Source organism: Oncorhynchus mykiss, chromosome 16, assembly GCF_013265735.2.
Source record: "Oncorhynchus mykiss isolate Arlee chromosome 16, USDA_OmykA_1.1, whole genome shotgun sequence".
Lineage (NCBI taxonomy): Eukaryota > Metazoa > Chordata > Actinopteri > Salmoniformes > Salmonidae > Oncorhynchus > Oncorhynchus mykiss.
The window spans coordinates 56915394-56938118 of NC_048580.1; the positions used below are offsets into that span (position 1 = coordinate 56915394).

At 40.5% G+C, this 22725-nt stretch overlaps 1 protein-coding gene across 2 annotated transcripts; it reads right to left on the reverse strand.

Annotated features, from left to right (window-relative positions):
* Nucleotides 1-265: 265 nt before the first annotated feature.
* Nucleotides 266-22268, reverse strand: LOC110492388 (TLD domain-containing protein 2-like). Of its 2 annotated transcripts, XM_021566657.2 has the most exons (6): nucleotides 22030-22249; nucleotides 19055-19276; nucleotides 2222-2380; nucleotides 2015-2110; nucleotides 1791-1864; nucleotides 266-1126 (listed from the first exon to the last, which is right to left on the reverse strand). In XM_021566657.2, the coding sequence occupies exons 1-6, from the start codon at nucleotides 22108-22110 to the stop codon at nucleotides 991-993; spliced, it is 768 nt and encodes a 255-aa protein (XP_021422332.1). In that variant the 5' UTR covers nucleotides 22111-22249; the 3' UTR covers nucleotides 266-990. The 2 variants fall into 2 exon arrangements, with proteins under 2 accessions (XP_021422332.1, XP_021422333.1); XM_021566658.2 differs by lacking the exon at nucleotides 19055-19276 and having other exon boundaries at nucleotides 22030-22268.
* Nucleotides 22269-22725: the final 457 nt, after the last annotated feature.

Sequence of the window (22725 nt, forward strand, 5' to 3'; positions counted from 1 at the left end):
AAAAAACCAACATCTACTAATACCTGGTCTTTGTGGTTGAATCTGTTTGAAATTCACTGCTCGATTGAGGGACCTTACAGATATTTGTATAGGTGGGGTACAGAGATGAGGTAGTCATTCAAAAATGTTGTTAAACACTATTATTGCACACAGAAAGACATGCAATTTATTATGTGACTTATTAAGCACATGTTTACTCTTGAACTTATTTAGGCTTGCCATAACAAAAGGCTTGAATACTTATTGACTCAAGACATTTCAGCTTTACATTTGTAAGTAATTTGTCAAAATAAATAAAAAAACACAATTGCATTTTGACATTATGCGGTATTATATGTAGGCTGGTGACAATTTTTATTTCTTTTTTTATCAATTTTAAATTCAGGCTGTAACACAACAAAATGTGGAAAAAGTCAAAGGGTGTAAATACTTTCTGAAAGTAATGTATAGAAAGAGAGCGAGAGAGCAAAACAGAGCGAGAGAGAGCCAGACAGAAAGGAGCTCTGTGACAAGGGCGCCCTCTAGAGTTGTAAATCAACGGTCACTGGGCACTTTGCCAATAAAGACAACTTCCCTAATCATGTGTTATTGATTGAGATTGACCAGTCAGCTGTGCTAATCTGACTGTCCTTTAATTGTTTAACTCCCAGCAGAATATTTCTGAAGTAATCCAAATCTCCACAGAATGATACAGACATACCAAGCAGAAAATAAGGCCAACAGAGAGGAGTGATTATTACACATGGTCTAAATCATTGAACACCAGAGGCCAGTAGTACTCTATTTCTGGTGAGTTAGGGGCCTTATTGCTGGTGAGTTAGGGGCCTTATCTGTTTGTAATGGAAAATATTGAGGTGATGGAGTTGAATCACCTTGCACAGGGAGCCATGCTTTGGATCCTCAGATGAGAGGTACAGTCTTTTTCAATTCCATCCACTGTCACAATCGTTGTATAACGTTTAAGTAAGCAGTAGCATGCAGTCCCTTGTCTCAGGAGATGGCCCAAACCTCCAGGTCGTTGATTAGGAAGTCGTCAGAGGAGGACAACACGTCATTGTCAAATGTGTCACACCTATGGCTCTGCCCACGGATCAGGCCATCGTCTAACCACAGGCCAAAGAGACCCCTGGGAGCATGATAGAGCAGGAGAAGGGGGAAGGGAGAGAAACAAAAGAGAGCATAATCCCTCAACTTTCAAGCACTCCTTTAAACCACTAGTTACTTCCATATTTTGTTGAATTATAGTTAGAGCCCTGGGTTTTGGTTAATTATGTCACATGATCAGGATTTTAACATTTCTTTTGCACCTATTCCAGAAATCAGAATTAGACCTAAAATGAAAGCAATTGTCTGAGGATGGTACTGGACCATCTGACATAAAAATAAAAGAGGACAGTTTTATGAAAAAGCTTTCATTTAAAGGTTAAAATCTAGGTCATGTGCCGCGATGAAGCAAAACACAGGGCCCTACCCACTGGGCACAGACGTCATTTCAAAGTCCAGTTTTGATTTACATGAGTTTCCAACTAATGAGACTTCAACGTGAAATCATCAACAACAGAAAAATTCACCATGTCATTGGATTTAGGTTACAAGTTGGGTGAAACAAAGACAATGTCCTTTAGTCAAAGATTTTTTTTATTCAAATCAAATCGGTTTTCCACGTTAATTCAACGTCATAACATAGATTTTTTATTGTTGAAATGACGTGGAAACAATGGCGATTCAACCAGTTTTTGCCCAGTTAGTAGTTATAGTTTATTAATGATAGAGGACCTATTTTCACTTACCCTCCTCCACCAAATGCCAGGTAGTCTGGACTTCCCTTCACAAAGAAGGAGTTACTAAACTTCCATTCATAAACCTGTAAAATAAACAATGATCATAGCTTGTTGTCAGTTGTTGTTTGGAAACAGCAACACTCATTATGCAGTAATACAGTATTGGTAATTTAGGTTAGATTGAATCCAGCCCTAAACCAGTGATACTGAGACTCGACATGGGGATATCTCACCTGGAGTTGTGGAGAGAAGGAGAAGAGGAATGTGTGTCCTGTTCCATAGTATGACAGACTGATTCGAAGAGTAGTAGGACAAAATGCACCAAACACCTAGGACAAAGAAATAGAGTTACAGAGCAAGGGATAAAAATCCCAGACAGCCTTATGGCATAGGTGGGAAAACTTGGTTTAGGCAAGTAAAAGGCCTCAGCTTTTCCTCACCTGTCCACAGTTGTCTCTGATGACAGTGAGGGTACTGGTGCTGCAGTCCATGCCCCCCATGCTCTTGTACAGAGTGCCCAGGCTGGTGCCGTGTCTCTGGGTGCTGTAAACCAGAGACCAGGGGCACTGCTCTAGCCGGGCAGGAAGATGCTCATTTAGCTGGAAACCACAGGGAATTAAACTGACATTACTATTTGTATCACTGATATTCATGTGGCAATTTATCATGACTTGTATAGGGAGCATATTTAGCACAGCAATAATTTACCACTGTATACGTGATGCATTGATTTAACGGAGAATGGTGCAACTGCAGCCTGCATTTCGGGGCGTCCTGCTGTTTCAATATGCTTGGTTTTCTAATCATGACAGATATATACAGTGCCTTGCGAAAGTATTCAGCCCCCTTGAACTTTGCGACCTTTTGCCACATTTCAGGCTTCAAACATAAAGATATAAAACTGTATTTTTTTGTGAAGAATCAACAACAAGTGGGACACAATCATGAAGTGGAACGACATTTATTGGATATTTCAAACTTTTTTAACAAATCAAAAACTGAAAAATTAGGCGTGCAAAATTATTCAGCCCCCTTAAGTTAATACTTTGTAGCGCCACCTTTTGCTGCGATTACAGCTGTAAGTCGCTTGGGGTATGTCTCTATCAGTTTTGCACATCGAGAGACTGACATTTTTTCCCATTCCTCCTTGCAAAACAGCTCGAGCTCAGTGAGGTTGGATGGAGAGCATTTGTGAACAGCAGTTTTCAGTTCTTTCCACAGATTCTCGATTGGATTCAGGTCTGGACTTTGACTTGGCCATTCTAACACCTGGATATATTTATTTTTGAACCATTCCATTGTAGATTTTGCTTTATGTTTTGGATCATTGTCTTGTTGGAAGACAAATCTCCGTCCCAGTCTCAGGTCTTTTGCAGACTCCATCAGGTTTTCTTCAAGAATTGTCCTGTATTTGGCTCCATCCATCTTCCCATCAATTTTAACCATCTTCCCTGTCCCTGCTGAAGAAAAGCAGGCCCAAACCATGATGCTGCCACCACCATGTTTGACAGTGGGGATGGTGTGTTCAGCTGTGTTGCTTTTACGCCAAACATAACGTTTTTCATTGTTGCCAAAAAGTTCAATTTTGGTTTCATCTGACCAGAGCACCTTCTTCCACATGTTTGGTGTGTCTCCCAGGTGGCTTGTGGCAAACTTTAACCAACACTTTTTATGGATATCTTTAAGAAATGGCTTTCTTCTTGCCACTCTTCCATAAAGGCCAGATTTGTGCAATATACGACTGATTGTTGTCCTATGGACAGAGTCTCCAACCTCAGCTGTAGATCTCTGCAGTTCATCCAGATCATCCATATACATTAAAACAAAAATATACACACAACATGTAAAGTGTCGGTCCCATGTGTGACGACCCTCCCACTCTGTCTGCCGTATTTTCTCTTTGTTCTTGTTTCCTTATTAGGATGCCGGTGGGCGGAGTTGGGAGGGTCGTCAGCTACATGGGAAACACCTGGGCCAGGTGTGTCCCAGGATAAATAGACCTCTTCCACATTCATGGAGGAGACTCTCTCCATGCAGACAGCTTTGTAGATTGTGTTGTGGTTCTTGGTGGCCTTTTGTTTGTTTGCTTTGGCACCTTTCAACACCCTGCATTATCACATTCATGCATGCAAAACACTCACTTACACTACTGATTACTGATTACACACACCATTGTATATTTTCCTTCGTTGCATTAGTTAATAAATATATATTTTGTTACTCCTTATCTCCACGTTGTCTCCCTTTGTTACGGGCTTTAAGCCGGTTCGTGACACATGTTTCAAGAGCTGAAATTATAGATCCCAGAACGCACAAAAACGTTATTTATCTCGAATTTTGTGCACAAATTTGCTTACATCCCAGTTAGTGAGCATTTCTCCTTTGACAATATAATCCATCCACCTGACAGGTGTGGCATATCAAGTAGCTGATTAAACAGCATGATCATTACACAGGCGCACCTTGTGCTGGGGATAATAAAAGGCCACTAAAATGTGCAGTTTTGTCACAACACACAATGCAACAGATGTCTCAAATTGAGGGAGATGCATTTGGCATGCTGACTACTGGAATGTCCACCAGAGCAGTTGTCAGAGAATTTAATGTTAATTTCTCTACCATAAGCCACCTCCAACGTCGCTTTAGAGAATTTGGCAGTACATCCAACCAGCCTCACGTGTATGGCGTGGTGTGGGTGAGCAGTACCTGATATTAATGCTGTGAACAGAGTGACCCATGGTGGTGATGGGGTTATGTTATGGGCAGGCATAAGCTACGGACAACGAACACAATTGCATTTTATCAATGGCAATTTGAATGCACAGAGATACTGTGACAAGGTATCTGTGACCAGTTATGTGAAATCCATAGATTAGGGCCTAATGAATTTTTAAATTGACTGATTTTCTTATATGAACTGTAACTCAGTAAAATCTTTGAAATTGTTGCATGACCAATCACCTGACCAATCTATGCGAAAAAAAAGCTGCACCAGGGTATTTATTGACAAGCCAGTCAGCCAATCGTTGCTCCCGTATTTTTGCCAATCACCTCGCTGGTGTGTGGTGCCCTGTCCCTGGGTGTCAGGGGCCTCTTTATCAACCTTGTTTACATTTTTCACTAAATTCTGGTTTGGTGGAGATTCTAGGATTTGTGTGCGGGTAAACAAATGATTGGAAAAATCTGTCACATGCAACATGACCCAAACACATGACTGTTTCTATCTCCTGCCTTGGTATAATAGGCTATGAGATTAAATAGGCTATGTAGCGCTACTATTTCACAACAACACTGTAGCCTACACATGATGTTAAATAATTTACCCTCTAAAAGTCTAAGCTGTTGAGAGGGGGCACAAAACTATCTTCTTACTTCCATTAGTTTGTATGGATTACCTTCAGATGAGTCCCATGACAATTGTGGGGGTCGTTGAGCAAAATGGAAAACACCATCATGGGGTCAAAATAGTTTTTTAGGCCAAACCGTTCGGACACTACAGACGTTTTTTTTAGGAAGACCGATTTCTGGGATGTCTCATGGTCTGACAAACAACCGAGATAAAGACAGTTTCATGTTGGATAGTCGACGGATAGTTGCCTGAAGTTTTCTTTAAGTCCACAAACAGCAGTTAGGGACCGTCAACATAGTGACAAATCAAAATGTTAAAATTTCAATAGCTCTTTAACCATTACTCCTAAAACTTCCAAGACTTATTGTAGCTAACCCGATAGCATAGACACACATTGCACACATTTTTGTTTTGTCGATTTACATCTCGCACAATTGTTTTATTATTTATTTAAATGTTTTAATTTCAATAGCTCTTTGGTCATATCACCTACTGACTTCAAACAAGGTTCAGAATGTACATTCAGTGGCCCTACACAGTGCACACCCTTTAGTTTGTCAATTTTCATCACGCAATTTTACATGAATATTCAATGTTTTTCAATCGTTATAATTTCAATAGCTCCTTGGTCATGTGACCTACCGACCTCAAGGTTCAGAATGTCCACTACCCTCCTATATTGCACACCCTTTAGTTTGTCCATTTTCATCTCACACATTTTTACATTAAATGTGTAAACTTTCTAATTTCAATAGCTCCTTGGTCATGTGACCTGACTTCAAACAAGGTTCAGAATGTTTAGTGGATTATAGTTATTCCATTGTACTGGATCAAATACATGTTAGCATTTTACATACATTCCTAAGTGTAATAATTTTTTATGACATACTGTGAAATACTCTTGGCTGCTGACTGTCACTTTCAGACATGCGCAGAGCAGACTGAAAAGGGAAGGGTAGCTCTTGACTTGAACCACAGGGGTTCTCTGCAAAGAGAGAGTAATCCAAAAGGCACAGACACATCCCTTGACCTGTATGCATTCTCTCCTGATTGGTCTCTGTGGTGCTTAGTCACTGGGCACTCCGTTGCAGACCCCATCATAAAGTTTTTACACAGTCTGACTAAAGTGCCAGAGGTATGAGAACAGACATCCTCCTTTGTATTTGTGGAAACAAATATTTCCTAACACTTTGGATTCTATTCTTGGACAGTTAGTTAGTTATTTTTTATTAATTACTGTACATGAGTAACCTCAACCCTATGTGTCTGTGGGTGTTTGGGCCAATAAAGTGCCAACTCAATTCTACCACTGACTAGTCTCTCATGCCCATACGAACGGGGACACAGGGCAATAGTTTTTCATCTAAACCAGACCTTTTTTACTGGAGTACACTAACCCCTAAGTGGGGCTCTTTCTTGACACAAAGTAGCAGTTTACCAGATAAGAACTCAAGAAGATCAAAAAGTAGATTGTTGTAAGGGTGTATTACGTTCTGTGCTGTGGTAAAATCATAGCTGAAAAATGCCTCTATGTGTATACTGTATGTGGGAATGTCTTATGTCCGTCCTACATGTAGTGTTGGTACGTGGAATATTCCTCAACTGCATATATCATAAATTGCTATTGCAAATAGAAGTATTATGTTTAACTACGGACATTTTCAGATATTATTTTGACAAACACACTTTAACACACTTTGGTGCTTACAATTCATTCTTTATTGTCATAGACTTGGTGGGCACTGTCACCTGTGGTCTTTGTGATATGACTTTCTTTAAGCACGCACTGATGAAACTGTCACTTAATATTTTTTTCTTAAAGTCTACAAATGCTCTACATTTATTCACTCTGGGATAGGGTTTGATCCTATATGCTACTTTTATTATTGTCCTGTAAGTGGTTCAGTGCCTATAATTTAGGCTGTGTGTAGAATGGGGCATAAAGGAAATTACCTCTACTAGATTAAAGTGATAAAGAAATCACCATACAGTTTTGGTGTATCCATTTGTGTATCCATTTGCCTATAACTAATCAGAATTCCATTATGTTTACATAAAAAAGAGAATACTTCAAAATGAGAAGATCCTGCCATGGAAAAGACGACTGGGTGGACATAAAGTGGAAAGAAGGGGAAATAACTCACACCATGCAGCAGGACACCTTCAGCTGTGGGGTCTTTATAATTCAGGTTTGATAGTTATATTTTCAATAAATGAATGGTTAGCTGTTGGTTAGCTGACAATTAGGTGAGAAACCATTTTATTTTTTGGTGTAGATGGCCAAGGAAGTTGCACAGAACATCCCCAACAATATGGGGTATAGAACCTTCACAAAAACACATGGAGCAACTGCGAAAATAAATGGTGGAGGATATACCAAAAATGTCTGGTATGTAATGACATTTTTAAATTTTGTAAAATATATATATTTTTTTTACCCCTTTTCTCCCCAATTGGTAGGTGTTACAGTCTTTTCTCATCGCTGCAACTCCCATATGGACTCGGGAGGGGCAAAGGTCAAGTGCCATGCGTCCTCCGAAACACAATCCAACCAAGCCGCACTGCTTCTTGACACAACTCCCATCCAACCCAGAGGCCAGCCGCACAAATGTGTTGGAGGAAACCACCACAGGAGTCGCTAGTGAGACAAGGATATCCCTGCCGGCCAAACCCTCCCTAACTACGCTGGGCCAATTGCGCGCCACCCCATGGGCCTCTCGGTTGCAGCCAGCTGCAATAGAGCCTGGACTCAAACCCAGAATCTCTGGTGGCACATCTAGCACTGCGATGCAGTGCCTTAGACCACTGCGCCACCCAGGAGGCCCATGGTATGTAATGACATTTAATTCAAAGTAAATGTAAATTTGTTGTTGTTGTTGTTGTGTGGGACACCTATGATTTCAGAGTTCAACAAAGCCAACAACTGTTTCATGTGTGCCACTGATAAAGAACCTGGATGTGGCCCAAAGACCGACTGGGTTAGTAACTTTATTATTCGTTTTTATTTTTTTGAATTTTACCCCCTTTTCTCTCCAATTTCATGGTATCCAATTGTTAGTAGTTACTATCTTTTCTCATCACTACAACTCCCGTACAGGCTCAGGAGAGACAAAGGTTGAAAGCCATGCGTCCTCCGAAACACAACCCAACCAAGCCACACTGCTTCTTTAACACAGCGCGCATCCAACCCGGAAGCCAGCCGCACCAATGTGTCAGAGGAAACACCGTGCACCTGGTTAGCGTGCACTGCACCCGGCCAGCAACAGGAGTCGCTGGTGCGCGATGAGACAAGGATATCCCTACCGGCCAAACCCTCCCTAACCCGGACGACGCTAGGCCAATTGTGCGTCGCCCCACGGACCTCCCGGTCGCGGCCGGCTGCGACAGAGCCTGGGCGCAAACCCAGAGTCTCTGGTTGCACAGCTAGCAACTGCAATGCAGTGTCCTAGATCACTGCGCCACCCGGGAGGCCCTAGTAACTTTATTTAACATGTTTATAATCTTTTGACAACAGTGATGGCATATAAGACAAGTTATGATATAACACAATGGATGGCTAATTCATCATACTGCATTGATATTAGATATTACTTATAACGTGTTACGCTTTGTTTTGTTTTGGATTGAATGTTTTGCATGCCAACGGTGGTTCCATGTGCTGTGCCTAGGAATGAAGACAAAAGAGTTCAACAGAGTGAAGAACACAAACTGGAAGTGCTGTCTGTGTTGTTGAAAATGTATGCTATACCCCATCCACACTGAAGAGCCTCTGAAATGTAATTCAACCAGGGATAAAGAGAAAGTTAACACTGTGAAATGTTTTGTACTTATTTGAAGTAAAGTTGACATGTTGGAAAACATTAAAGGTCTACAATATCTGTTTAATTTGTCAATATTACATTTTTATTAATTGATTTTCTGGCAACCATTACTGTGGTTCATTGTTCAGTATATGTATTGACCAGCAAACCCACTGCAGCCTACCTCACTAGCTCACCCTCCATCCCTGCTTTGGACAATTAATAACATGACTCTCGTACTTTGCCCTTTTCCTTTATGGTTGATATTAACGATGAAAGGAGATATTATCTGCCTCCTATGTATACCGCTGTTAAATACTGTGGCAAAATAAAAAAAACAGGGAAAATAAGTACTTAGAACTACCAATTATTATAGATAAATATTAAAGAAAAGGGTAAACACAACCCTGGACTGAACCCCTTAATTGTCAAACTAATATTAATGTACAACAATATAGATATATGACTAGAGGTTATGCAATATGGGTGTATATCCACTGCACACTTCTTAGATGTGTAATTGACATGACCAAGGAGCTATCGAAATTTAAAACTATGAAAATGTACGTTACACTGCGTGATTTTACAGTACTCAAACAAGAGTGTGCAATATATCAGGCTAGTCCGTGGACATTCTTTGTTTGAGTCCAGTAGGTCACATGATCAAGGAGCTATTGAAAATGTAAATTTTGAAAAATGAATGTAAAAACACGTGAAATGAAAATGGACAACCCAAAGGGTGTGCAATGTACAAGGGTAGTCAGTGGACATTCTTAACCTTGTTTGAGTCAAGTAGGTCACATGACCAAGGAGCTATTGAAATTTGAATGTAAAAAAAGTTTGTACTTTGTTTACACTCCCTAACTAATTAAACTAGGAATACAAAATGCTGCTCAAATTTCCTCATGTTTATTAGCTTTGGAAAGCGAATTAATGTCCGAATCGTGAAATGCAATGTTGTGCGCAATTTTTCCAACATCATGGCACTTATTTGGAGTCTGTGGATCAAGTGGTTTGAAAGCTATTGAGGTTTGAATGTGCGAATATTCGTTGAATATCCAACTTCAAACTGTCTTTACCTCGGTTGACAAACACCCCGTAGACGCAGCCAATGCACATTTTTTATTTATTTTTATGTTACTTAGATTGACGCACAGATTTTAAATAGACTACATGACTATTTACTTTCGAGCATGATTGGCTATTCAAAAAGCGATGGATAAATTGTATTTGTTGTGTAGCAGGAACAAACCAGATGTCAGAAAAGGAGACACATGCTCTGCAAATATGATTATGATTTAGGCCTATATAATAAAAGTAATATAAATATATTAGGCAATACGCCTGCAATGTAATCTTCTCACCAATGGCAAATTATCTGTTTTATCATTAGGCCTACGTTTGAATGTTTATTACCCTACCATGATTATAATTCCTGTGCATTAAACACCACAATTTCCCCCAAAATAACAGTATTTGCTTGCAATACAGTTGATCAATCACTAGAAGTTGTGCTTACGTATGGTCTGAGATTTGCGTGGAGATACACACTTTACTGTCAAATTCTAAATGGATAAATACCAACCTTTGCGGGAGAATTGGCGCACTCAAGGTTTAGAGTCTTTTTTGTGCGCATGCACCTTTGATAAATAATCCCCCTGGTTTACGGGAGTTTGGTGGTAATGCGTCATTAATAATAACATTGGTTCCAACCTCCATATAATAAAACTTTTTATTTAAGCTTTATTTTGACAGGGAAGTCATACTGAGACTAGGATCTCTTTTACAGCATAAATACATCAAACACATACAATATACAAAATTACAAAACAAAGAAATATAAACATCAACATAGAGGTCTCCAATCATGACTCTGAACTGACCAAGGGGGACCAGAACATCTAATTTCAGAGGGCTATGGAAGTTGTTCCACATAAAGGGCACAAAAAAAACTCAAATCTGCTTATTTTTTATTTAACTAGGCAAGTCAGTTAAGAACAAATTCTTATTTACAATGATGGCCTACTGCGGAACAATGTGTTAACTGCCTGTTCAGGGGCAGAATTACAGATTTTTACCTTGACAGCTCGGGGATTCAATCCAGCAACCTTTCGGTTACTGGCCAAACGCTCTAACCACTAGCCTCTAACCACAAGGCCTACCTGCCACTAGGCTACCTCTAACTCTTTGGAGACCGAAGTGGCCTCCAGTGATATCCAAGCCTGAGACCAAGTTAGGTCATTTCTAAGTCTAAATTGAATTAATGATGATAGATACATTGGAAGTTTCTGCATGAGTGCTTTGTAGATAAACACAAGAAAATGTTGCCCTCTCCTTTACTATTTTCTACATTGTAGAATAATAGTGAAGACATCAAAACTATGAAATAACACATATGGAGTCATGTAACCAAAAAAGAGTATTGTATATTTGAGATTCTTCAAAGTAGCCACACTTTGCCTCGATGACAGCTTTGCACACTCTTGGCATTCTCTCAAACAGCTTCATGAGGTAGTTACCTGGAAAGCATTTCAATTAACAGGTCTGCCTTGTTAAAAGTGAATTTGTGGAATTTCTTTCCTTCTTAATGCATTTGAGCCAGTCAGTTGTGTTTTTACAAGGTATGGGTGGTATACAGAAGATAGCCCTATTTGGTAAAATACCAAGTTCAGATTATGGCAAGAACAGCTCAAATAGCTCAAATAGATAAACTACAGTCCATCATTACTTTAAGACATGAAGGTCAATCAATATGTAACATTTCAAGAACTTTGAAAGTTTCTTCAAGTGCAGTCGCAAAAACCATCAAGCGCTATGATTAAACGGGATCTCATGAGGACCGCCACAAGAAAGGAAGACCCAGAGTTACCTATGCTGCATAGGATAACTGCACCTCAGATTGAAGCCCAAATAAATGCTTCACAGAGTTCAATTAAAAAGACACATCTCAACATCAACTGTTCAGAGGAGATTGTGAAATTGGAGTGCGCTCAATTCAAATAAACAATCGTAATATTAAACATTTATGATCATACATGTATCTTAATTCATTTAAAAGCTTAAATTCTTGTTATTCTAACTGCATTACCCGATTTACAATAGGCGTTACAGCAAAAGCATACCTTGCGATTGTTTGAGGATGGCGCCCCGCATCAACATATTTTTCAACCAGCACAGGCTTTATAAATCACAAATAGCGATTAAATAAATCACTTACTTTTGAAAATCTTCCTCTGTTTGCAATCCCAAGGGTCCCAGCTACAACATGAATGGTCGTTTTGTTAGATAAAATCCTTCTTTATATCCCAAAAAGTCAGTTTAGTTGGCGCCATCGATTTCAGTAATCCACTTGCAAACAAAGGAGTCCAAAAAGCTACCTCTAAACTTTGTTCAAACAAGTCAAACTACATTTCTATGTAATCCTCAGGTATCCTAAAATGTAAATAAACAAATGTTTCATTCGGAAAGAAGTATGTTCAATAGAAAAGTAAAATGAGTAAGGGCTCGTCCTCTTCGTCGCATGCCGACAGACTGATATTGTACCAGGACCCTTTTACAAAACCACAAAATTCTTGCTCGTTTTTGAAGAAACAAGCCTGAAACAATGAACAAAGACTGTTGACATCTAGTGGAAGCCATAGGAATTGCAATCTGGGAGCTGGAATTACATAGGACTCATAGCTTTCCATTATATGAGCCTGGGATCTCAACAAAAAATAAATCATTCTTGGTGGTTTTCTTTTGGATTTTTAGCCTGCCATATCAATTGTGTTATAGTCTCATACATTATTTTAACATTTCTACAAATCTCAACGTGTTTTCTATCCAATGCTACAAATTATATGCGTATCCTGGCTTCTGGGCCTGAGTAACAAGCAGCTTACATTGGGCATGTCAGTCAGGCGGAAATGGAGAAAAATAGACCCTATCCCTAAGAAGCTTTAGACCGGTGGAAATCTGTTGTTTGGTCTGATGAGTCCAAATTTGACATTTTTTGTTCTAAGCACCGTGTCTTTGTGAGACGCAGAGTAGGTGAACAGATGATCTCCGCATGTGTGGTTCACACTGCGAAGCATGGAGGAGGATGCGCTTTTCTGGTGACACTGTCTGTAATTTATTTAGAATTCAAGGCACACTTAACCAGCATGGCTACCATCACATTCTGCAGCGATACGCAATCCCATCTGGTGTGCGTTTAGTAGGACTATCATCTGTTTTTCAACAGGACAATGACCCAACACACCTCCAGGCTGTATAAGGGCTATTTGACCAAGAAGTATAGTGATTGAGTGCTGCATCAGATGACCTGGCCTCTACAATCACCGACCTCAACCCAATTGAGATGGTTTGGGATGAGTTGGACCTCAGAGTGAAGTAAAAGCAGCCAACAAGTGCTTAGTATATGTGGGAACTCCTTCAAGACCGTTGTAAAAGCATTCCAGGTGAAGCTGAGAGATTGCCAAGAATGTGCAAAGCTGTTATCAAGGCAAAGGGTGGCTACTTTGAAGAATCTAAAATATATTTTGATTTGTTTAACACTTTTTTGGTTACCACATGATTCCATATTTGTTATTTCACAGTTTTGATGTCTTCACGATTATTATACAATGTAGAAAATAGAAAAACATAAGGAAAAACCCTTGAATGAGTAGGTGTGTCCAAACTTTTAACTGGTAATGTGTGTGTATATATATTTGTATATTTTTTTTTACAGCATTCCCAATGTTATTTACATAGATTGTAAACTGTAGTGGGCCGAGTATCGAACCTTGGGGCACTCCTCTATGTAATACAAGGAACTCAGATTTGACCCCAGCTACCTTGAAGGCTTGAGTTGTGTCATTGAGATAATTATGAAACCATTGACAAGCATCAGTACCCAACCCTATCGAGGACAGCTTATTCAACAGAAGAATATGGTCTACACTACAGTATCAAAAGCTCTTGGTGTCAATAGCTAATAAGGCAGCAAGAACTTCTGTTTCTGTGAGTTGCCCAAAAGAAAAACCCTGACTACCATTTCCCAAGTCACGTGAGGTTGAATGATCATCCATCGAGGCAACTGGAGGCTGTACATGGGAAGAACAGTCAACTGACTGGCCAAGACCAGCATGACCACCATTACTTTCAAATAGGAAACCAGCTGAGATAAAATGCTGATTAAAAGCATCACAAATCTGAACTTTTTTTGTAACAATGCAGGAGCCTAAAACTACTTGCTTAGGCAGGGAAGTAGAGCAATTACCCCTCTTCAGTGAATTAACGGTTTTCCATTTAGAGGGATCACTAACAGTCTGTCATAGCACTAAGGAAGTAGTTGGATTTGGCCTGTTTAAACGAGGCAGTGCATCTATTTCTCAAATGCCTAAATAGCTGACAATCAGCTAACGAGTCAGCTTGTCTAATCTTGGCCCAGGCTGGATTTCTTATTAAAAAGTCTAAAGCCTTGTTCACATTGGCAGTCACTCAGAGGTGGGACCAAGTCATTGTTTTACAAGTCACAAGTAAGTCTCAAGTCTTCGCACTCAAGTCCCAAGTCAAAACAGACAAGTCTGAGTCAAGTCTCAAGTCAAGACCGTCAAGTATCAAGTCAAATCTCAAGTCTTAAACTTTGAGTTTCGAGTCCTAAACAAGTTATAATGTGCTCTTCGCCAAATGTAATACCATTACATATTTTTAACAAGAGTAATTGTTAGTATATTACATTTACGCAAATCATGAATGCTTTTAAAAATATCTATATATTTATTTCCTTCCAAATAAACGTTATATTTCCATGGAAATACCTGGGTAGCCATGAGAAAGACCCCCCCCCCCCCCCCCCCCATAGTGATCGACTATCAAGGATCGCTACGGGGCGCAATCGGACGATGTAGGCTTGTACACAATTGCTCAACCTTAACACACAGACACAAACACACACTCTCTCGCTCTCTGTGTGGTTACAGTAGGCTAATGTATGTCAATGGTTTTAGGAACAGCAGTAGCATCAGGCAGGATTTAGGCTACCAACTGCCTAGTCAGTTGTAGCTCAATCTTGGGTGCAATGATCACGTTCCCACACTGACTGATTGTGTGGAGGCTCATTGATTTAACGTTACGTTAGCCTACATGATACACTAGTAAAGTAATAAAATATATTGCTGTCTGCTATATTAGCCATGACCTACCGTTCTTTGTGCAGCTTCAAATGTCGAACAAAGTTGGAAATTGTTGCGCCTCCGTCTGCCATTTTCTTCCCGCATGTTTTGCAAGTTGCAATCCATTTTTTGTTGATACAGCGTCGTCTTTATATCCGAAAATAATAATTTTGGGTATCATTTTTCATCTTTCCAAGGGCTCCATCTGAATTAATCCGCCGACGTTCCTCTACACTGCCACGCACAACTTTTTCTCAGCTGGCACAATTTGATCGGCTGCTGTCCGATTCAAACTTTAATCTGTTAAATGAAGAGTTGATGCGCTGCACACTTTTTTTAATAGCACAATTTTTTATATTTGGGCTTGGGGATGGTATCAAGTCAGGTCGAGTCATAAGGCTCAAGTCGAAGTCACGTCACGATTCATTGGTCAACTCAAAGTCGAGTTGCAAGTCATCATATTTGTGACTCGAGTCTGACTCAGAGTACAGCCAAAAACCACATAGAATCAGATATTTTAAGCCAAATTGCAAACCACCTTTGTAGGTAGTTTGAAGTCAGATCCAAATCTGAATACTGGCCATGCAACTTGTATCTGAATGTTCAAATCTGATTTATTTGCCCTGAAGAGGTTTTTAGACTTATTTGTCATATCTTGTTGCTTGCTATCTACTCTGTTGACAGCTTGACAAGAACATGTGGTAGCTAATTAGCTTATTAATGGTTTAACTGGTGGCAGCGAAGTCAGACGCAGGAGAGCAGAACTGGTTAATAACCGGAGCAGTTTAATATATATATATATAACCACCGGCATCCAGAATAATAAAGAATGGGTACAAAACCCGTCACACACCAGACAACAATATGCACAAGCACTTACAACAAACAATACTACACAAAGACATGGGGGGAACAGAAAGATAAATACACAACACGCAATGAAGGAATGAAAACCAGGTGTGTGTGAAAACAAGACAAAACAAATGGAAAATGAAAAATGGATCGGCGATGGCTAGAAGACCGGTAACGCCGACCGCCGAACACCGCCCGAAAAGGAGAGGAACCGACTTCGGTAGAAGTCGTGACATCTGCAGCTGCCACCACGACCCCAATTTTCTGCGACTTACGTTCCATCCCTGCAGTACAGTTGATAACCATTGCTATAAATGCAAAACATCCAATCTTAGAAGGCCTAGAAGGCCAGCATCCCGGAGTCGCCTCTTCGCTGCTAAGGTTGAGATGGGTGTTTTGCGGGTACTATTTGATGAAGCTGCCTGTTGAGAACTTGTGAGGCGTCTGTTTCTCAAACTAGACACTCTTATGTACTCTTGCTCAGTTGTGCACCCCACTCCTCCTTCTATTCTGGTTAGAGCCAGTTTGCGCTGTTCTGTGAAGGGATCTTCAGTTTCTTGGCAATTTCTCACATGGAATAGCCTTCATTTCTCAGAACAAGAATAGACTGACTTGTTTCAGAAGAAAGGTATTTGTTTCTGGCCATTTTCAGCCTGTAATCAATCACACAAATGCTGGTGCTCCAGATACTCAACTAGTCTACAGAATGCCAGTTTTATAGCTTCTTTAATCAGGACCACAGTTTTCAGCTGGGCTAACAAAGTTGCAAAAGGGTTTTCTAATGATCAATTAGCCTTTTAAAATGCTAAACTTTAATTAGCTAACACAACGTGCCATTGGAACACAGGAGTGATGGTTACTGATAATGGGCCTCTGTACGCCTATGTAGATATTCCATTAAAAATCAGCCGTTTCCAGCTACAATAGTCATTTACAACATTAACAATGTCTACACTGTATTTCTGATCAATTTTATGTTATTTTCATGGACAAAAAATGTGTTTTTCTTTCAAAAACAAGTACATTTCTAAGTGACCCCAAACTTTTGAACGGTAGTGTATATCTCTTGTTGGCCTATCCCTCTGCACTGGTACAGATCTACTACTGACACCACTCCTCTCAGGAACCCTCCCCCTTGACCCATCTTCCTCTACTTTCTTCACTGCCTCAGCATATGACAACTTCTGCACTACTCTAACCCTGGAAACCTCAACCTGCCGCTCTTGCACGGGACATTTCTGATTCCCAGCCCCATGGGCATCCTTACAATTGACACATACCACTACTTTCCCCAATGCTACCTTTGCCTAATGACCTTCTGCACACTTCTCACACCTAGGAACCTCCCTCCTACACACAGCTGCCACATGCCCATAACCTGTCACAAAGTAATGTATTCGGCACAAAAGCTTGTACAGGATAACTTAAATATCCTAACATCACTTTGTCGGGCAAAGACTCAACATCAAAACTCAAAAGAACAAACAATGACACTTATGTTTCACCACTCACGCCACCCTGGGTGCGTCACACCAAACGACGACCATCACAAACACCGGAAGTCTTTCCCTTCAGTTGGTCAACTTTTACATTTACTTCTACCCTAGTAATCCCTCCTTTCAATGGCGTCCTTTTCCTGAGAGCAAAACAATTCACATTTCTTGCCCCCATTCATTTATCGCGGAACGCCTTCTCCCTCTAACCAGCAGAAACACAAACAATTATCACCAGACCACTTCTGGTTACCCTCACCGATTCCACAGCACCCAACTCTGCTTTCACCCACCCTGAAACCACAAATGGATCAGCCAAAAGGCAAGGGTCCACTTTTTTCCCAAAACTTTACTCCTACTGTCACATACTTATCTTTATCCTGACCCTCGGTGCAAGCCTCGGACTACGAGAACTTTAACACACCTACCACCTCCGATACTTTGGCCTCATTCACTTCCATTTCTCTTCCTGTCTTCAGCTCACTCTACTTACACTTTCTACCATTCTTCTTTAACAAACCATCTCCCTTTTCCCTGCCCTTTTTAACCGACTCAAGCTCACCCTCTTCCTCCCTCTCTCTTTTAGACCTCCTCTGCCTCTCTTTTTCCCTCCATTCCTTCTCCATATTCCAAGTATACGTCTCCTTATGATAATACTGTAGTTCTCCTGATATGTATCTTGTTCTTGCCTTCTCGAGGGACGCCATTTAACTGGCTGTCACAATCTCTGTACCCTCGGGATGTAGCGCTCAACAGTGCATCCCAATTATAAAGCAGCTGCTTTGTCTTGATGTCCTTCTTTATCAAAAGCTACCACACCGCTTTTCCATTTCAAACAAGTGCGCTCTTCCAATTACCATCCACCGTCTTGCTTCATCTGGTTTGGAGGAAGATGTTTAGGGGTGGGTGTGCTGTTTGTTGACTTTTTTTCTCCGCTCATACGGAGAAATTAAAGGGTATACTCATACCGAGTATTAAAGGGCCAGGCACAATTTTTTAAATTCTGAATTATTAGCACCCATACTTCTCGTGGTTATGAACAGACGTCAGTTCAACCTCTAGTTTTGATTTCCATTTGGTTGTAAGTCAACTGACCTGAATTCAACGTGAAATCAACAAAAAATGCACCATGTCATTGGATTTAGGTTAACATTTGGGTAAAACACTTTTTTTCAAATCAAATCAGTTTTGCAGTTATCACATTCAACCAGTTTTTGCCCAGTGGGTGGAAACTCGATAAAAATGAGCACTGACTGGGAAGAATTCGTTTTGAACGGTCATCTATGTCGGAATTCCAAGTCGGAAACTCGAGAAACCTATTTGTAGAGCTTTGACTTTCCAACCTAAAGATCACTGACATTATAATTTGACCTAGGTTTTTCAGTCCTCAGTTGTCTTGAACTCATCATTAGTATATAGTTTGGCATTGTTTGTAGTGTTAATATACTAACATGTAGTTGCTCAGTTGACCAAACCAATGTTGTAGCCATATTTATGTCAAGCTAAGTACTCAAGTCAAGCATTGCAGTTATCATCACCAAGCATATTTTGTTATGTGTCACTTGCATTTGGTTAACTTCTGAATTTGGCCACTAGGAAGCAGGCAAACATAACTGTCTTTGAGAGCTGGAAGTCATACCTGACATAGCTGACCAATGTGAAGGAGGCTGCTTTGGTCTGTGAGCTCAGGCTTCGTTGGGTCCTCCGAGCTGAGGTAGTCTAAATCCTGCCTGTCTGAAAGGCACCGTCTTTGTGTATGAAGACTGTCCACTTCGACAATCTCAAAATCTTTTTCCTGATTCTCTTCATCCCTACTATTGATCCGCTGGAATGAGGGTGAGGCCTGTCTGACACGGTTGACCTGTGTGACACACACACACACACACACACACACACACACACACACACACACCACACACACACACACACACACACACACACACACACACACACACACACACACACACCTGGTGAGAGGAGTAGGAAGACAGCTCAGAGTTCCATCAGACATCACTCAAAGTTCCAACAATCGATTTTGCGTTGCTTTCTCTCTTCTTCTCCATCGCTGCTCCTCACTTTGGTCTCCAAGCAATTAGCCAACTAGCATTCCACTGAGTGCACAGTGCTACATGTTTCCCTCCTCTCTCTCCCTCTTTTCTTGATCAATTCCTTTATCCCTCTCTGGAAAGTGCTTGGTGGCTTTGGCTGTCCGACACCCATAACCGAAGGTGTTTTAAAACCAACACTAATACCCTTTGTTGTTCTGCAAAGGGCTGTTGTAGGGAGACAGCAATGGATTTGTGTCTGTGTGTGCATGTCTGAGTGGGGATGTGTGTCTGTGTGTGTGTGTGTGTGTGTGTGTGTGTGTGTGTGTGTGTGTGTGTGTGTGTGTGTGTGTGTGTGTGTGTGTGTGTGTGTGTGTGTGTGTGTGTGTGTGTGTGTGTGTGTTTGTGTGTGTGTGAGAGAGAGAAAAGGAGTTTTTACTGTGTTTGTGTGTGTGTGTACTCGTGCACGCATGCACTCTGTATATGTCTGTGGGGATGTGTGTGTGTTTGTGTGCTTCTTTACTTCACAGTCTTAAAGAACATTCATCAACCCCGAGGGTAGCCTTCTCTGTTCCCATAGTGAGAGGCTTTTTGCATCCTTCTGCTGATCTGGCAGGCTGCAGTACGCAATCACAGCTTTAGAGTGCTGAGCTTTGTGTGTGTGTTTGTGACTGTGTGTACTTTCACAGTCTATATCCATCAGGACTTCAGTGCAATGGTTTCCCTATGGATCTATAGCCAACACAAAGCCTTACAGTCAGTTAACTGGCTTATGATTGTCCATTCTTTCCTCAATAGCTTGCTCTATGGGTAATGGTCTTCTTCAGTTCTGGTGGACAAAAGCTATGTTCTGATGTTTGAAAATGTACCATAAGCACAGGGCTGGAATTATGCATTTGGGGTCCCGGGGCACCTACCTCCAGGGGGCCCCCCCAAACAGATTTTTGGGAAAATAGCTTCCTGCATTTCAACACATTTTGCCATGGGGCCGAGAGAAGGATTTGCATTTTTTAATGCTATTCTACAATTTTTTCATAAGGCTGAAAGCTCATTTTGCCGTTTAAAGCAAATTTCCTGATATTCTACACATTTTGACATAGGGATGAGAGTACATGCCTGGTATTGTTCCAAATACCAGAAAAACTTTGGTTAGTGTGCAAGCTATAATCCATAATAACTATACAGTATCAAGTGTTTAAGTGCACTGAACTCTTCTCTAACTATTCCTTTGCCTCCCAGTCCCAGCCAAAAAGAATAAATCAATGAAATGGTTTCCACACGAATGTACAGTAAACAGCTCCCTGCTGTCTTTCTGCATGCGGTGACCTGCGAATAGGGGAGCACAGACGTGCTGCCTGTGTGGCAATAAGCCACGCAGAGACTCGCTTGTCACAGTGCCAGCGACTGCGCTTGTGTAGAAACACAATATGGTCATCTTGGCTGGGCGCTCAGATAGACGGAGGTGGGGAAACAAACGTTTGCCAGCCAAGTTGTGTCATTCTTTAAAAAACATTTTTTCGCTCTCTCTTTCTCTACTCTCAGGCCATTCTCTGCAGGGAGCCGTGTGAGGAAGGAAATAGTCTTTCTGGACTGATAGGAAGGAGTGATCAAATGCACAGTGTTCTCAAAAACAATCCAATATTGTGACATTATTGTGTTGTTTGATTTTTCAAGTTCTCAGATTGATAATGTATTTATTCCATTTCCCTTTTATATCCTACAAAGATTTTACTGTTTTATAAAGGAAACTTCTGGGAAAGATGAATCCATTAAGTAATCGTTGCATAATATATATTTTTCCCAGCAGTGTGGAATTGAAGCTGTGTCTTGTATAACAAATGGAAGCCATTATCTCTTTTACATAATAGCGACATTAATAGAACTGATAACAGCTTTATCATCACCTTGATCTGTCACCCCTCTTTTCCCTGGAATAATGGCAGCTAATAGCATCTCTTTCCACAGAAAATGTTCTGATTAATATAGAATTGACATATCTGCCAGCCCTCCATAACGAATTGACATCATTAACTATACTGGAAAGTGAGTAACTAGAGACAAACCATTCAGAACACAATATTATGTTCCCACAATATGTTCCCATCAACACTGCTCTTTTATTCTGGTAATGATACACAGTGCTATTGGCATATATTATCATACGTCATTGTAATATATTTCTACACACTAGCACTTACCCTATATCGTCTACAATGTCAAAGGACATCTTAAAAAAAATACTAAACACCAATCACTGTGTAGGGCAACTGCCGTGTTTATATATACACAGCAATGGCTTTAAGCAGTAACACACAACCACCTCTATTTCTGTTTCTCACGGAACACTGAACACACCATGGAAGTTCTTTGTTCTTACATGAACAGTAGAGGATTTTCATGTATTACATTATCACTGACCACTGCCTTCCGTTGCAAAACTTTGGTTTAAGGTCTAATGTTTATGAAGTACACTTTACTTTAAGCCTGAGTGACAGGGTTAAAGCCCCATCTAACTAATAACCAATTGGTAACTGATTATTCCAACCCTACACATACACATTGTACTCACCAAGAGGTTGTAACGCAAGGCTTTGAGTATCTCCATATTCTTCAGTGATTCTCCAATGAAAATGTCTCCCTGTATGAACATTTATTCCCTTCTCAGGTAATCAGGTAGGTAACCTAGCCTAGTGGTTAAGAGCATTGGGCCAGTAACTGAAAGGTTGCTGGTTCAAATCCCAGAGCTAAATAGGTGAAATATCTGTCAATGTGCCCTTGCTCCTCCTGTAAGTCACTCTGGAAAAGAGTGTCTGCTAAATGTAATTACACCTTCACCTGGACACACCTGTTCCCTCCCCCTCTTTTGCTCTGATGAGGGTGGTTAGAAGGTGTGGAATATTGCTAAGTGACATCTCATTTCTCAAGGTACTCAATAGGGCAACAGCAGTTTTGAATGATGGTTTGAGCACAATTGATAGTTTCCTGTATGTCATTGATATGTTTGATTGCAAGTATGTGTGCGTGCGCACATGTAAGTTTCTAGGCCTACTACAGTTCATGCATGTTAGAGGGAAGGAATTAATCGAATATGATCATCAGGAGCTGCTGAACTTCACTTTTACTTCAGAGTTTGATCTGACTGATTTGTAGTATCTTATGCCACAGGGAAATCAGGAACCAATATACTCAATCAGTTAGGAAAGCTAAGGCTAGCTTTTTCAAACAGAAATTTGCTTCCTGTAGCACTAATTCCAAAACGTTTTGG